This window comes from Chiloscyllium plagiosum, unplaced genomic scaffold (genome assembly GCF_037043375.1).
Source record: "Chiloscyllium plagiosum isolate Xiang-an unplaced genomic scaffold, Cpla_swu_hap1 HiC_scaffold_32, whole genome shotgun sequence".
Classification (NCBI taxonomy): domain Eukaryota; kingdom Metazoa; phylum Chordata; class Chondrichthyes; order Orectolobiformes; family Hemiscylliidae; genus Chiloscyllium; species Chiloscyllium plagiosum.
The window spans coordinates 29,489,450-29,507,427 of NW_028270170.1; the positions used below are offsets into that span (position 1 = coordinate 29,489,450).

General features: G+C 40.1%; 1 protein-coding gene across 4 annotated transcripts in view; it reads right to left on the bottom strand.

The window, feature by feature from the left end:
* LOC122539953 (anion exchange protein 2-like) overlaps positions 1–17,978 on the bottom strand; it is a 90,436-nt gene that overhangs the window by 62,571 nt on the left and 9,887 nt on the right. Inside the window, exons 3-6 of one of the 4 annotated variants that reach the window (XM_043675174.2) lie at positions 15,924–16,086; positions 13,057–13,136; positions 7,375–7,412; positions 5,197–5,249 (exon numbers count right to left, since the gene is read on the bottom strand). In XM_043675174.2, coding sequence (XP_043531109.2) covers positions 5,197–5,249; positions 7,375–7,412; positions 13,057–13,136; positions 15,924–16,086 — 334 coding nt within the window. Of the gene's footprint in view, positions 1–5,196; positions 5,250–7,332; positions 7,413–13,056; positions 13,137–15,923; positions 16,087–17,978 lie in introns of all 4 variants that reach the window. The other 3 variants (XM_043675173.2, XM_043675178.2, XM_043675177.2) reach the window with 3 other exon arrangements.

Genomic DNA, 17,978 nt, shown 5'->3' on the forward strand with positions numbered 1-17,978 from the left:
TCAGATGTCATTGGGAGTGTTTGGAACTGTCTTCCTCAAAGAGGAGTGTATTTGGATATTTTAAAGACAGATGTAAGGAAACTCTTGATGAGTAATGGGATGAAAGTTTATTTGATGGTCAATGGAAATGTAGAGCAATCCAATCCTGCTCCATCTTATAGATAGCAGCGCTTACTCAAGCATCAAGTGGCCTACTCCTGCTCCTAATGGGCATGTTAATATGGGTCAATTTGTTTGGCTCAGATGTTGAAAAACACTTGACAGAGTTTAATTGAGTATCCTGGAGATTCTCCTGGTTCTATAGCTGTCCTCAATGGTACATTCATTGGTCTTAGCTTATTCTTTGTGAACTCGATCACCTATAACATTCTTGCATCATTCCAGGGCTACTAAGTAGGAGAAAGTGAGGAAGGCAGATGCTGGAGATCAGAATCAAGAGTGTGGTGCTGGAAAAGCACAGCAAGTCAGGGAGCATCCGAAAAGCAGGAGAATCGACTTTTCAGGCAAAAGCCCTTCATCAGGAATGAGGCTTGTGGGCCAGGGGGGCTGAGAGAAAAATGGGAGGGTGGTGGGGTTTTGGGGGGGAAGATAGTTGGTCTTATGATAGGTAGATGAAGGTGGGGGAGGAAGGTGATAGGTCAGAGAGGAGGGTGGAGTGGGTAGGTGAGAAGGAAGATGGACAGGTCAAGAGGACAGTGCCGGGTTAGAGGCTTGGGACTTGGATAATGTGTGGGGAGAGGAAATGAGGAAACTGGTTAATTCCTCATTAATCCCGTGTGGTTGCAGGGTCCCAAGGTGGAAGATGAGGCATTCTTCCTCCAAGCATCAGGTGGTTAGGGATTGGCGATGGAATAGGCCAGCCTGGAGGAAGAGAGGTTAGGGGAGGGGAGTTTACAATTAAGCAAAAACATAATTGAACCAGCCACATAGGAAGTGTTCCTATAACAATGGGAATTTTGGGATCAGTAACAAACTTCTTTTATTTCAAAAACCGTCTGCCATCTATAATGCACAAGTCAGCTTGTGCTAGAATGCTTTCCAATTGCTTGTACGGGTGTACTCCAACAATGCTCAAAAAGCACCACACCTAAGTATTGCTTGATTCACACCTAAAACACTCAGCTCTTCCACCACCAATGCACAGGCAGAGTAGTGTGTGTTACCTACAATAAAGACAAAATACTGTAAATCGGAAACTGCTGAATTTCTCCAGTATTCCCTATGTTTGTATTATCTACAAGTAGCACTGTAGCAACTCATCAAGGCTCCTTCATAAGCATCTTCCAAATCTGTGACTTCTAACACTAAGAAGGACAACAGCAGCTGCAACAACCATCACTTGCAAGTTCTCTTCCAAGTCATACACCATCATCCTTCACTGTTGCTGGATCAATGACTTACACAATTCTCCTTAATAACACTGTGGCTATACATACAGTGTATACATACACCACAGTTCACGAAAGCAACTGACCACCTTCTCCAGTGCAAGAAAGGGTGGGCAACAAGTCCTGAAATTGCCAGTGATGGCCACATTCTCTGAATGGGTAAAAATAAATTGATGTCACAGCAGAGTTTGCAGAAAATTTTATACACTGTCCTTTTAAAAGTAGGTTATACAGCAGTAATGATATAGAAATGCCATTGTCTATTAGTAGGCAAACCACTACTGATAAACACAGCAAAGCATCAGATTAAACATACACTGCATCTCAGTATTTTCTTCAAACGAGACACAAACAACCATTCTGAAACTTCTAGTCAGTGAAGTAAATTTTGTGAGACCATTCAGAGTACATTGGAAAATTATCGATGCAGTAGTTTTTTTGGTAATTCAAGTAAATGGAATTAAAATTGCACAACAGGACCTGCGATTTTCCCCGACATGTCCTAACTGTGAGATCTTTACAGTGATACAGACCATTGTGAAATTCACTACGTTGTTTAGTTTTATATTTCAAGTAAACTGTACTATTGCTGAATAATTCTTCAGAGTCCTAATGATATGTAACGACAGTCCAAGAAAAGAATTGGTTTACCACTGCTTCCTCCATTGTCTGTTGTACTTGTGAAACTGATTGATCATCATTTTCTGTTTGTTCCTCCCTGTACCAGGGCTTATGACATCACGTCCAATGAAGATTTGTAATGTTCTCTTCATAGTCATATTTTACAATATGTAACAAGCTCCTGGCTACATTTAGTTCCTTGCAAGACATATTGCAGGGCATGCCTTACTAATTACAGTCATTGGAATTATTGTTTGAATATGAGTTATCCTTAACGACGACAAAACTCTGGTTAGGTCTCAACTGGTGAATTGCATTCAGTTTTGCATAGCGCAATGCAGCATGGATATCAATAGGAGCAGTGCAGGAGAGGTTTATTAGAATAGTACCAGAGTTGAGAACCTATTCATCGTAGGCCTGTCAAAACCCACATGTGAGCTGTAGTCACTTGGGTGAATATCAAAAAAAAAAGCTCTTTGAACTAAACAGCACAGAATCCCTTACATTGCTCAAAACACAACACAGAGTTCCAGAACCCACTAGGCATTGAAGTTTTGGAAAACCCATTCATATAATCTTATCTTACATGAGTTTACCCAAAAATAAATGTTATGCCGAATAGATCCTCTGATTTATTTCCTTAGCCTATTTAGTCAGCTCGTCTATTCTTCCAGCCTATAGTAATGTAGACAAATATTTCTCAGGACCCAGTGAAGAAATTGCCTTACCTGCAGTATCCAAAGTACCTCCAGTAGCCGTTTCTGATATAACTAAAAGGTAATTTCAATCTGCATCGCTTTTTTCCTTCTGTCATTTTGATTTAAGACAGTAAGTGATTGCAGTTTATCTAGAATGTTAGTGTAGTTACCATAAACTGAAGCACTTCAGTCTTTCCATTGTCATTTGTTGATAGTAAAGACACCAATAATTAAAGCATGTGGCATCCTGTTTATACTGAACTGTATATCATCGAGTTTTCCCAGATGGCAATGTGATATCCCAAGCTCTTTATTTAGATTTGATATTAAATTTATTCAAATGATGAATTAAACGAGGGTAATAATACCCTGCATTGAATGGCTATTGATCTTTTCTGATTATCCAATGTACAGTGTGATAGTCACATAGCCAACAATGATCAGACACTGATAATTTATGTAAATTAAACTGTAGAACATTGGCACTATGCCAATTCTTTTCTATTTTCTTTTCCTTATTCTCCCGATGATGCTTAACAGTAGCTCAGCCAAACCTTTACATATTATCAAACAAAGAGACTATTAATTTTGGGGATTAGTTAGCACAATACTTTTATTTGAGTTTCTAATCACAGGTACAGATGAAGCTGTTAAGTGCAACATTTCCTGTTGATATGTGATTGTAATCTAATTATACACAGCTTTTTTTAGTCATAGGCATGTGTGGAGATTTATATTGTATGTGCATCTTATACTAAATCTTATTAACTAAGACATACAGTCAAAGAAGGCAATCTGCATGCAGGGTTAGCACATTATTGATCTTCAATTACAGAGTCCATTATTACAAATCCATATGAAAACAATGTTGTAAGGTAACAGCCTTCCTTATGCAAACTGTTATTAAGGACCTAAGGAATATTTCAGAAACTTATTTATACATGTACAATGTTTTTGATCCTAACATTTAAAAAAATATTTATTTGTGGGTCTTGGGCGTCGCTGGCTAGCCAGCACTGATAGCCCATCCCTATTTGCCCTTGAGAAGGTGTTGGTGAGCTGCCTTCTTGAATCGCTGCAGTCCACTTGCTGTGGGTTGACCCACAATACTGGTAGGGAGAGAATTCCAGGATTTTGATCCAAGGACTGTGAAGGGACGGTGGTATATTTCCAAGTCAGGTGAGTGACTTGGAGGGAACTTGCAGGTTGTGAAGTTCCCAAATACCTGTTGCCCTTGTCCTTTTAGATGGAAGTGGTTGTCAGTTTGGAAGGTGCTGTCTAAGGATCTTTGGTGAATTTCTGCAGTGCATCTTGGAAGTAGTACACACTGCTGGTACTGAGCTCCAGTATTGGAGGGATTGAATGTTTGAAGATGTGATGCCAATCAAGCAGGGGGTTGCTTTGTCCTGAATGGTATCAAGCTTCTTGAGAGTAGTTGGAGCTGTACCCATCCAGGCAAGTGGGGAGTATTCTGCCAGACTCCTGACTTGTGCCTTGTCGATGGTGGACAAACTTTGGGGTGTCAGGAGGTGGGTTAATCGCCGCATTATCTCTAGTCTCTGACCTGCCTTGTAGCCACTGTGTTTATGTGATGAGTCCAATTGAGTTTCTGGGCAATGGTAACCCCAAGGATGTTGACAATGGGGGATTCAGTGATGGGAATACCATTGAATGTCAAGGGGCGGTGGTCAGAGTGTCTCTTATTGGTGATGGTCATAGTCTAACATTTGTATGGTGCGAATGTTATTTGCCTCTTATCAGCCCAAGCCTGGATATCATCCAGATCTTCTGGCATTTGAGCACAGACTGCTTCAGTATCTGAGGAGTCATGAAAGGTGCTGAACACTGTGCAATCGTCAGCGAATCGTCACCCACTTCTGACCTTATGACAGAGGGAAGGTCATTGATGAAGCAGATGAAGATTGTTGGGCCTAGGACACCAGCCTGAGGGCTTCCTGCAGAAATGTCCTGGAGCTCAGATGACTGACCCTCCACAATGACAGCCATCTTCCTTTGTGCTAGGTATGACTAACCATCAGATCATTTGTCCCCTGATACTCATTGATTCCAGTTTTGCCAGGGCTCCTTGATGCCACACTCACCTCACCTCTGGAATTCAGCTCTTTTGTCCATGTTGAACCAAGGCTGTAATGAGATCAGGAGCTGAGTGACCCTGGTGAAACCCAAACTGGGCGTCACTGAGCAGGTTGTTGCTGAGCAGGTGCTGCTTGATAGCACTGTTGGTGACTCCTTCCATCACTTTACTGATGATAGAGAGTAGGCTGATTGGGCAGTAACTGGTTGGATTGGATTTGATCTACTTTTTGTGTACAGGATGTTATTGTATGACTAATCAATAATTACTGGCATTGACAAAGTGTGATTTCTGCGTAGAAGACATGCCTTGCCATGAAAGTGGGAAGTAGTGTGTTAATGTATTAATAACTTGGAAATGATTGACGAGTAATGGTATTAAGCAAGTTACTTACGTTGAGTGTGTGAATCATCTGCAGAGGCTATTTGTGGAAGGTTTATGTCTTTGCTGTAAAACGAAGGACAACAATAGTATGAGAATCCAGCGCAGGGTGTAAAGTAACTACAGTAACGCCTCAACATATGAACGACCCTGTTCACGAACAAATCGGTTTACGAACAGGATTGTACGTAAAATTTTGCTTCAACGTACGTACGAAATTCAAGGTACGAACGAAGGTACGAACGCAAAAAGCCCGTGTGTGACCATGTGGTTTCATTATTCTGCTTTGCTATGCGCTTGTTGAACGCAAAAGGTCTCAGGCCCCACGTGATCTCATTCAGTTCGTCTGGCGCGTGTGCTGTGAACAGCCGTTCAAGCATTCTTATGCTATCTGAACAATGGGAAAAATTGATTCAGTTTGCAAAACTTTTCGATTCGCGAACCGGGTCCCGGAATGGATTAAGTTCATAAGTCGAGGCGCTACTGTATTAGACAATTGGGGAATTCCCCCATTAATTTTTTTTTGTTAGGAATGACTGGATTTTTATGAATATATCATTTTGGACCCTTGCTCTTCTAAACTTTAGTTTTCCTGCACTTGTATCCTTTAGTCAAAAATCAACATGATGAAATGCAAGACTCATATTAAATGTAGACATCTAACTCCTCAAACCTAATGAGGCTTAGATACTCATCTATTGCCACACTGTAGTGACTTTCAATTCAAACCACACCTGCATTAATACCAGTTGGCCTATTAAACCTGCCCCATACTCTAATGTAGGCTGGTCACCATAGCTAGATACTTCATACCCATCCACCACACCACCCCCACTACAATGACATAATCTCCTGGGACAGGCATAGAATCTGAGGAAATCTCAGGATCGATAAAAGAAAATAAATTCTGGAGGAATCCTCCCTGGCCACCTGTGCAGATCAAAACCTCCACAGAATATGTGTTATCTGTAAAGTTATTTATCTTCTATATTAAGCAATCGCTGCACCAATTTAAAATCAGCTCAGCTCCCTCTGGAAAACTTGCAGAGAGACTGAACCAGCCAGCAACATATTCCATTGCTCTCAGGGATGAGAAGAACAAACAAATAGTCAGTGTATTCCCTTGTACAGATTAGATTAGATTACTTACAGTGTGGAAACAGGCCCTTCAGCCCAGCAAATCCACACCGACCCTCCAAAGAGCAACCCACCTCCTATACTTACCCCTTCACCTATCACTACGGGCAATTTAACATGGCCAATTCACCTAACCTGCACATTTTTGGACTGTGGGAGGAAACCGGAGCACCCTGAGAAAACCCACGCAGACACGGGGAGAACGTGCAAACTCCACACAGACAGTTGCCTGAGGCAGGAATTGAACCCGGGTCTCTGGCACTGTGAGGCAGCAGTGTTAACCATTGTGCCACCGTCCCGCCCAGTTTAAATGCATGTCTACCAATGCCCCACAGTCTCTTCAAGAATCTAACCAGCTTAATACCCAGTTCTTCCATATTTTTATAAATATATCAGGTTTGAATCTAAGTTTGATAATGAAGAGAATGATGCTCTCTGGTGATAGTAAGCTGATGGGCTAAACGGAGTTGGAAAATATCAAGGACTTGGAATGTTGAAGCAGAAATAGCATTTATAATTTTAAAATCCTAAGAATTAATAATAATTTGTAGCCTATTAGTGTCCGGTGACTGTCCTGTCGTCTGATTTACAAGGTCCCGCTGGTACCAAGGCTGGGTATCTCACTTAGAGTCACCATTTGAAACAAAAAGGAGATTGCAGTGATTGAGGGAATGTTGGGGATGTCAGGAAGTTACATCGGGTGCAAGAATATCCCAAATAAAAACAGAAAACAATCTCTCCTGTCTTCCATCCTGTCACACAACTTCATTTTGTCCTTGTATTTATCCCTTACTCAAAAATATTTAATTTCTGACTTTTCCCAGTTCTGTCAAAAAAGTTGCGGGTCACAGATATAAAATATTAACACCTTTTTACAGACATTCCCTGAGTATTTCCAGAATTTTTATGTGGTGATTTCATAATTCAGGATCCACAGTTTTGTGCTTCTCAATGACTGCTAGAGTGGATTTCTAATTATATAGATATAAACAAGCCCCGAGATATCACTTACTCAAATTCAACAGTGCCCCTTCCTGGCGGACGGGGTTTATACCTGGTATGAGGCTTCGGGCTTCCTTCCGCTTCGAATGACTACATGGAGACAGTAAAGGCAGAGAAAAGAGAGTCAGTATCTGTTTCCACATCGTTGGTAACAGTCATCAGTCAGTTACAATTCACCAAAAATTAACCATCAAGATGTCAGCTATATTGAGTTTTCTTTTGATTCTTCCATGGTTGTGGATATTTCTGGAAATGTTTGCTACCCATCCCTAATTGCCCTTCAAATGAATGGCCAATTTCAGGAGAAATTAAGAGTCAACCACATTGTTGTAGGTCTGGAGTCACATGTGGAGCAGACCAGGTAAGGATAGCAGGATAGGCCATGATTATATTGAAGAGCAAAACAGGTTTGACAAGCTGAATGGCTTACTTCTGTACCTATAAGTGAACCAGATGGATTTCTACACACTCGATTAGAGTTATCATGGTCACATTATTGAGGTTAGATTTATATACCAAATATATGAATTGAATTTTAATTCCACTAGACACCGTAATGAGATAAGAACCATATCCCCAGAGTATTATTCTGGACTGCTGGATGGATGGTCCAGTGACATTACATTAAGTATAAATGACAGTTATTTAAACTGAAGAAAGGTTTAAAACAGTTTTCCATAAAGATCTGTTTTATTGTTAATATTCATGAGCCAGCATTTTTGTCCATTCCTCATTGTTCTTGGGAAGGTGGTGATCAGCTGCCTTTTGAACTGCTGCAGTCCATTTGCCGTAGGTAGGGAGGGAGTTTGAGGATTTTGGCCTACCAATGTTTACGGAGTGGTAGCTTAAAAATGTGTTGCTGGAAAAGCGCAGCAAGTCAGGCAGCATCAAAGGAGAAGGAGAATCGACGTTAAGCCAAACGTCGATTCTCCTTCTCCTTTGATGCTGCCTGACCTGCTGCGCTTTTCCAGCAACACATTTTTAAGCTCTGATCCCCAGCATCTGCAGTCCTCACTTTCTCCTAATTGATTTTAAGGAATGGTAGCATGTTTCCAAGCCAGGATGGTGACTGGCTTGGAGGATAGTGTTTGCATGTATCTGCTGCCCTTATCCTTCTAGACGGTAGTAGTCGTTGGCTTGGAAGATGCTGTCTGAAGGGTCTTGTCGAAGTTCTGCACTGTATCTTGCAGATAGTACATGGTGTTGCTACTGGTCATCAGTGGTGGAAAAGTCAAATGTTTGTGGATGTGGCGAGAATCAGATGGGCTGCTTTATCTTGGATGGTGTCAAGCTTCTTCAGTGTCTTTGAGCTACACTCATCCAGGCAAATGGGGAGCATGCCATCACACTCCTGACCTGTGTGTTTTAGAAGGTGGGCAGGATTTAGAGAGTTAGAAGGTGAGTTACGTGTTACAAGATTCCTAGTCTTTGACCTGCTCTTGCAGCCACTATATTTACGTAGTTAGATGTTCAGTTTCTGAATGATGATAACCACCAGATTTTCAATTTTGAGGAATTCAGTGACGGTAATGCCATTGAAAGTCAAGGGGCAATGGTTAGGTTCTTTCTTGTTGGAGATGGTCATTTTCTGGTGTTTGTGTGGTACGAAAGTTACTTGCCACTTTTAACTTATGTTGCATTAGGAAAGAGTAACTCAATAGCAAAACTCGCAGAATGTACCAAGGGTATAGTTAACACTGAGGAAAACTGAAACATGACATTATAAGCGTGAGCAGATTCTTTCCAGTCGCTGAATGACATGGGAATTGTTGCGAAAGTTGGGAGAACTGCAAGAGATTGAGAGTGAGGAGCTTCCCACCATTGAGAGTAAGTCCCATTTTCTCTCAACATTTTTAACAAGAATTGTACAGCAGGATGGCATTCTCTCCAGTGAGTGGTGAGAGGTCTATTTACATAGAGTCATAGAGTCATACAGCATGGAAACAGAACCTTTGGTCCAACCAGTCAATGCTGACCAAATTCCCAAACTTAACAAGTCCAACTTGACTGCGTTTGGCCCATATTCCTCTAAACCTTTCCTATTCATATACAAATGTCTTTTAAATGTTGTAACCGTACCTGCACCCATCACTTCCTCTAGAAGTTCATTCCACACACGAACCACTCTCTGTGTCAAAAAAGTTGCCCCTCAAGTACTTTTTAAAACTTTCTCCTCTCATTTAAAGAAAGTATGTCCTCTAGTTTTGAGCTTCCCCACCCTAGGGAGAAGGCAGTTGCTAGTTACCTTATCTATGCCTCCCACGATTTTATAAACCTTCGTAAGTTAGCATGAATCAATTATTACATCATCTTGACTCGTTGGTACGCTTTATCTCATTTTCCTACCGGCTGGTTGGGAATGAGACAATGACAATTCCCAACTTGAAAGTCAGAGTAGTTACCTGGTGACTCCAGCTCACCTCTTATTCTTCTAGACCTCCATTGGTCACCATGCTCCCTGGACACAGACTGCATGTACCACTGTCCAGTGGGACCTCCAGGGCCCCTTTGGCAAAATGGGGTGTGTCATGTCCAGGGTAAACAAACCGCAACCTACAGGGCAGCTGCAAACTGCCAATGCTTGACCAACTACAAGGCAAAAAGTTTTAAAGCTGGCACTGTTACCAGCAAAGCTGGGAGGTCTCAGCACTGCTCAACACTTCTGCCTGTGGCAAGTGGGAAATACAATTATCAAGGCACCAGAAAGCAATGGTGTGTAGATAGTGAGGAGAGTTTGGAAACCTGCTAAGGCTCTTGAAGAGAAGCCCTTCATGAAATTTGTCAACACTGAGTCTTAGCCGATATCCTGTAAGGTTCAGTTGATTGAAAAACTGGCTGTTAAATGGCAAGTACAGATAAATGTGAGTTGATGCACTTTGATAGGAAAACAGGAATGTCACCTGCAGCTGAGAATATGAAATAGGAAATTTCTTAGAAGAGCAAAGGGATCTCGGGATGCAGGTGAACAAATCATTCAAACCAAATTCGGAGGAGGGGTGGCACAGCCAGTATGCTAAGAAGGCATTGGGATTTATTTCCAGGAGAATTGAATTCAAATATAGTGAAATCATGAAGGAATCAGGAAATATAACTGCAGCGAATGCTTGTTGATACCACTCTTGTCAATATTGCAAAGATAACCTTGGTTCCATCAGTGCTACAGGTAGAGCCTGCACTATGTGATCTGTCTCATTGATCATCCACCATATTGCTTTTGTAATGTCCCAACATGGGTCACTCACCTGCTCTCTGTGACTTGCCACATTCAAAGCTTGACATTGATATTTAGTGGGTTTTATTATTTTATAGCAGCTTCCAAATCACATCCTGAGTCCTGTGAGGGGAATTTGTTTGTGCTGAATCAAAATAATCCCTACAGTATGGAAACAGGCCATTAGGCCCATCAAGTCCACTCTGAAACTCTGAAGAACATCACAGCCACACCCACCCTCCTACCCTATCCCCACATTAACCCACATGGCTAATCCACTTAGCCTGCACATCCCTGGATATTATGGGTAATTTAAAATGGCCAATCCACCTAACCTGCACATCTTTGAATTGTGAGAGGAAACCAGAATACTCAGAGGACACTCAAATGGACACATGGAGAATGTGCAGACTGCATAAAGACAGTTGCCCAAGGGTGGAAATAAACTCGGGTCCAAATGAGACAGCAATGCTAATCACTGAGCCACTGTGTCAACCCCAGTCTATTGGTCTCAAAGATTGCTTTAAGAAGAAATGATTTTGCAAATGTGCTGCATGTTTATGACAATGTTAATGAAGAAGACATGGAAATTTCAATGTACAACCTTGGAGTTTAGAAGAAATTGAACATTTTAAAAGAATTGGTCATTAAAAGAACAAGGAAAACTTAAAATTGATGTAAGAATATAAAATAGCACAGGATTTAAAAATCCATTTTCCAATCAAGACTGCTGCTTCTATCAGTTGCACACAACCTTTCTTTCCTCTCCACTTCACTTATTAATCCTCTCCAAATAAAGTTCATTGTAGTGGACCATAGCCCTGACTTACTTACATACTATACTTTTGAGTAAAACTGTTTTTCTTTTTAAGCAATAAAAACAAAAAGACATTTAAGCCAAAAATCATGTGGAACATATATTCTGTGCATGTATTTTAGTGACTGGAAAATTTCTGTTCATGTTATACTCAATGAGAGCGATTATGGAATGTCACACCTGGGGGATGTCAAGGAACCTCCGACAGAGACACTTCAATGGAAGAGATCAATGCAAAAAATAAACTGTAATTCCCTATGGTTGCAGAATATTAGAAGCTAATTACCACACAGCAGAAACCACATCCCGTGAGTTATATTCCAGATAATGGCTACAATGTGAGATAAAAGAAAGCAGTTCTGGGTGAGAGACGTCTTTGCTTCCCCCTTGCAAGGAAACTGAAGGACGTAAAAACACACTGAAGACAGGTTCTGCATGTGATAGTCTGGTATTCTAGCTCTAGTGCTAGCCTGGTGTGTGCTGCAGTGGTCATAGCTGAAGCACATTTGCTAGACACCTCTGCTCTTGCAAGTGAAAGAAAATAACTCTTTCTCCCTCTCTCTTACTCTTTCTCTCTCTCTCTACAATTACTAGAACCAAGTCACAAGCTCAGCAAAGCTATTGTCAAAAAGAAAATAAATCCTTCTGGCTAACTTGCAGAAATAGGAACTTCCAGATCAACTGTTCAGCTGCTGACATCTATGCTACCAGAACCACACAAATTAGCAGCCACGTGTTTCATTGTCTCCTCCTCATGGAACAAGACAAAGATTGATTTACATCTTAAGTTTTAAGTGCTATGTGTATCTTCACTCCGCATTTCTCATCTGCTGTATGTATATGTGTGTTGCATTCTATTATTCTTCCTCGCATTTTGTAATTAGTCAATTCATTCTTTGTTTCATCCCAAAAATTATCTGGTTAATTTGGCTCCCTTTAAAACACATAAACCAGGAACTGGGAATGTTATTCATGAGGAAAAGGATCCCTTTTATTTAGTTAACGATTGTGTGATTAACGGAGGTGAGGTAGGGCATTATTGAATAAGGAATGGGAGCTAGTTAGTGATGTTCTGTTTGGAATCATGATGAAATAGGCCCCTTACCTGGAGACTGGTTAGAGCGATACTTACCACTGTCAATTAAATGACACTCCTGATGAGTCATTCTGTCCCCTACAGATTCCTCACTCTCTAGACAGCATGTCACGTCTGAAGGAATATTTGATTTGCTTAGCCCAGAGCTTTTAATCTTGTTCCTAACAACTAATTTAGCAAATTATATTAAAGGTAAGGCAACAATTGGTGCTGTAATAAGGTAGGATTGCAGAGGAATGGAAAACATTGGAATTAAATGTCCTTGTCTTTTGCTTGATATGGACCTCAGTGAAGGACAGAGGTAGTTGTAGTATATAGACAGAAGCCTTGCTCTCCCTAAGTTCAGCACATTGTACACAAATACCATTCAATTACTTCTAATCTCAGCCTGAACTCTGCATCTGCTGACTTATAGAACTCAACAAACTTTGACAAATGGATGTATGAGTTATGCAGGATGTCCCAGGAGTGACAATGGATTTTTTTTGTTCCAGGTGAAATCAGCATGTAGTGTCCAAGGACATATTAATGATCAGTGAAACTAAGGTGGTAATGGCTAAGATGTTCAGTGATTGGAAAACACAGTGTGATATACACAGCAAGACTTTACCTGACCCCCATGTGCTGTCTTCTTTTCAGGCTTATGATTGGAGCGTACTTTGGGGCTGCAGGACAATAACTCGCAAAAGTCTGTGAGAGATTTGTTAAAAGGAATATTAACAAGAAAATATTTTGACTCCATAAAATCGTTTTGCTCAATGCCAGTATTTGTTCCATTTTCCTAAAAATTGGTCTTAGCATCCTCTTTGATATCTTGAAAGTAATTTACAGATTTAGATGGATGGAAATGGGAAAACACTTGTAAGTACAATTAGTTCTGTTGAAAAAAATGTGATTGAAAATTTGACAATTAACTCTTTTAGCCTGATCTTACTTATTCTTTTATCCTGGAGTTTAATGTTATAATACTCTTTCCTACATCAGTTGAATCCTCAGATCCTGAAGGCTGAACTCACAGAAATATCAGCTAAAGGCATACAAAATAGGGGCATGAAAAGATCATAGGCCCTTCAGTTTATAGTTTCTTCAAGTAACGTCGTGACCAATCTTCTATCTTAACCTCTTTCCCCCTTCTCTTCCTTTTAAACCATGGACCCCCGAAGTGTTAAAACATCAATCTTGAATGTGTGAATGACTGAGCATTCATAGATCAATGGTTGTGAGGATTACAAATGCTCATAACCCTCTGAGCGCAGAAATGTCTTCATATCCCAGTTCTAAATGGAACATCCTTTATTTTAAGACTATGCTACTCACTAGCTCTAGACTTGCCAGTGAAGGAGATTATTTTTTTGACATTGACCCTATCAAACCCCATAGAATTTCAATGAGATCACCTGACCCTTCATTTTTCTAAACTCCAGTGAATATCATGATTCTATTTTTTCTTCTCTCATCTCAGGAATCAGTCCAGTTAACCTTCAGTGCAGTCTCTTTAAGATAAATATATTATTGCTCAACCAGAACTGTAAACAATGCTTTAGGTGGGTGGTCTCACCAAAGATTCACATAACTGCAGCAAGACTTCTTTTCCCTTATATTTCAACACCTTTGAAGTAGTCCTGGAGTCCAGGAACTGACTAAATCTTTAATCCTGGAGCTAGCTCTCTTCAGCTTTAAGAATGAAATGGTTTCAAATGTTGAAAGTTCATTCAGTTACAGGTGGTACAGGATGTTTGTCTGATACCTGAGTCGAATGCGGTTGTGGAAGTGGCTGATAACTGATCAGATTTTTCTGGTTGGATCTGCCCTTCCAGTGACTGATTGACATGCTGGTCATGAGCAAGCACTTTCACTACCATTTGCCCAACATCTTTTTTTGCTCTTAATGGAGATCAGAGGAGACGTTTCATCAGCACTTGAATTGCTGCTCATTTCTTCTTGACCTTTCAGAATTCTTTAGCCTTCAAATCGGTTCCCATGGATTGGACATTAAACTGCACTATTTAAGAAAGGCATTGGAATTGGTGGGGTATGGTGGGTCAGTGGCGGGTGCTGGAGAGAAGGCAGAAAAATAAAGGCAGTTGCTCAATAATAGGGTAAAATGCTGGAATCTATTATTATGATAACAATAAGCAGTTAAAAAATAAGTAGTCAAAACAGATTTATGAAGGGGAAATAGTATTTGACAAATCTGTTAAGAGGTTCTTGAGATTGTAACTAGCAGGGCAGATAGGTTGTAAAGCAATGGATATAGGTTATTTTAATTTTCAACAAGCATTTGATAAAATGCCACTCAAAAGTATATTAAACAAAATCAGAACTCATAACTGGAGATAACGTATGAGCATAGATTTGGAACTATCTATCAAACAGACCATTTTCTAGTTAGAAGGCTGTTACGTGTACAATGTTTGCCCCTCACCTTAATACAATCTGCAAGATGAAGGGACTGTGTGCAATATATTGAAATTGCTGATAAAACAAAACAAAACTGCAAAGTCAGCTGTGAGAAGGATAACTGGTGTCTGCAAAGGGATAAAGACAAGATTGGGTGACAAGAATATGATAGATGGACTATAATAAATTAGATAAAACATTAAGTAAAAAGAACAAGATTTTATTAAATGAGAGTAACAAGAAAATGTTGTTTTTCTGAGGGACCTGGGTATCTTTATACATAAATCATAGATAACTATAATGTGGATAGGTGAAGACAGTTAGGAAAGCAATTATTATGCTTGCGTATTACAAGAACAAAGAGGCATTACTACAATTCTACAGGAATTTGGTGAGACCACATTTGGAGTACTGTGCACAGTTTTGTTCTCCCTTTGCCAAGAAAGGTTATAATTACCTTAGAATATTCACTAGACTGATTCCTTGCCTGCAAGGATTGTCCTATAGGGAGTGATAAGTGGTCTGGATCTCTATGCCCTGTGGTTTAAAAGAATGAAAAGTGATCTAATTGATACATGTAGAATATATGAGGGGCTTAATAGACGAGATGATGGGAGGATGGCTGGGATATATATACGGAGGAGTCACAGACAGAATAAGGCATCAGTCATTCAAAACTGAAATGGAGAGAAATGTTTTCAAGATTCATTAACCATAAGAATTTTCTGCTCGAGATAATTAAGTCTCATTAGTCATTGAGTATATTCAAGACAGGGATTGATAGTTTTTTGTGTACTAAGAGATTTAAGATTTGTGGAGATAATGTGGAATTGGTTCAGCCAAAATCTTAATTATTGGTGAAGCAGGTTGATAGGCTAATTGGCTACTCCTGCACCCATCTATACGCTAGACATTGTAACTTATTTGCTAAATTATCACTTCAATATATTAACAGGTTTTCCCTTTCTGTGATAATTAACTGTAAAATTTTATTTTCATATTAACTAACAATTATCTGCAATACAGTCACCAGTTGAACCTGTTTTTAGAATGTTAGAATATATATGGTCTACTCACAATCAGAATTACTATCATCATCATCACCATTCCATCTATTCTCTGTAGGCTCAAAGTCAACATCCTCAAAACTCGCCACTTCCAAAGTTCTGTCCAAGTCATCTGTCTCTTCATCACTGAAGTATCCTCTAATGGCTCTGGGAGAATAAGGATCCTTTCTGGCCTTAAGCAAAACAATGAACATCACTTAACTGTCTTAACTGTACAAATAGGCATAGGTGGTGAGACATCAGGATTTGAGGATTGGAATGTGAAGAAGTTTGTCCCAAAATCATATGTTCATATCTTCAGGTGAACTGCAGACTGTATGATACTTTGTGTATTGCAGATGAGCTCAGGAAGCTAGGAAATTGTTTGTGATACAGTACACCTAGATCTCCTTTCTTATTGTTTTGCTTCAATAATCCTCCTATTGACAGTTGGAATGCCAGGTTCATTATTTCATGTTCATGTTGATTAGCTCTGGAGTTAGCTTTCCACAATTGGAAACTACTCCTGCTGTGTTGAGTTGAAATTTCCATATTGGAAGCCAATTGTATTCCATCAGATGAGGTTGAACATTCCCAAATATCAGAAAATTGGCAAAGTAATGCAACCTTAGTCTAAAGACTTTTTGAAATATGATTTTCTAAGGTCCTCCAAATTCCAATGCTCAAAGTACTAGTGAGAACAAATATTCTAATTGTCACCTTCATTGGATTCTAGTGATTGATTCTTTTTGCTTTTGCTGAGGTGTCTATTCCATTTACCATCTATATATTGAGCACGTCAATGCAAAATTAACATAAATGACTGTCACCGCTAATAAAAAAAGAATTTGACAGTCTATATTGACGTGTTAGCTAAGTATGATACTATAGTTATGGTCTCTTGTGTTCCCTAAATGTTGCTGAGCTGGATGCTGTATTATGTCTCATGGTAGGTATGTCAGTATGCCTTTAATAGATATGCTCATGATGCCATCACTATACCATAGCATGTGACCAGATTCCATCTTACCTCTGATCCTTGAAGCATAACACTCTACTGGAAACATGCCCCCTGTTGTAACCGCATAGTATAACAGTAGCCCAGACATCTATATGGCTGAGGAATGCAATATTTATACATAAAAGTTAGTTGAAATAAATGTCTGTTGGATTCTTCAATACCATGATCTCCACACCCAGTTTTTTTAAGTATGGGAGATATCAAAAGTATTGACGTATCAGGTAAAGTATCCTATTGGAGACCAGCTCACACCATTAGATCCTGTAAATATTAAAGTATCTTACACACTAAAGGTCAATTTGAGCTTTTGACCAATTTGAAGTTTGGGGATTCAGGAAAGTGCAGGAAACTTGGAAGTCAGAATGTCTCAGCACATGGTGAAGTTTTAACGCCCACAGTACGACTGGTGTCACTGACAGGTTCTTTGGTCGGAATTCAGTCTGAGTGGCAGGTTCAGATGTCATTGGGCAAGGGGAACTGGAGAAGGTGATACAGGACTAGTTTGGCTCATGCACCAATTGAAAGGATTGGGCATGGTTGGGAGAAAGAAGGGGGATGTCTGATCACTTTACCCCAGGGAAGTGAAGAGCTCTGATCATTGACCGGTGTGGTGGGTTGGTAGGTGAACAGTGTCGGATCCTTAATCCTGAGTTGGATATGAAAGGTTTAGAGGGATATGGGCCAAATGTAGGCAAATGGGGCTAGTTTCATTTGCTGGAATCCTGAAGAAGGGCTTATGCCCGAAACGTCGATTCTCCTGTTCCCTGGATGCTGCCTGACCTGCTGCGCTTTTCCAGCAACACATTTTCAGCTCTGATCTCCAGCATCTGCAGACCTCACTTTCTCCCCTAGTTTCATTTGGGAAACTTGATCAGCATGGACGAGTTGGATCGAAGGTTATTTTTCCGTACTGTATGACTCTTTGACTCTAGAAGTGGGTTCATATGGAAAAGGGGTTAATGTGGCTGCTAATGTTGTGGGCAGGATGAATTTGGGGAGTAAAAGGTGGAGGAATTCTTACCGTTGTTGATGTACTTCAAATTTCAATCCACTCATCAGATGTGA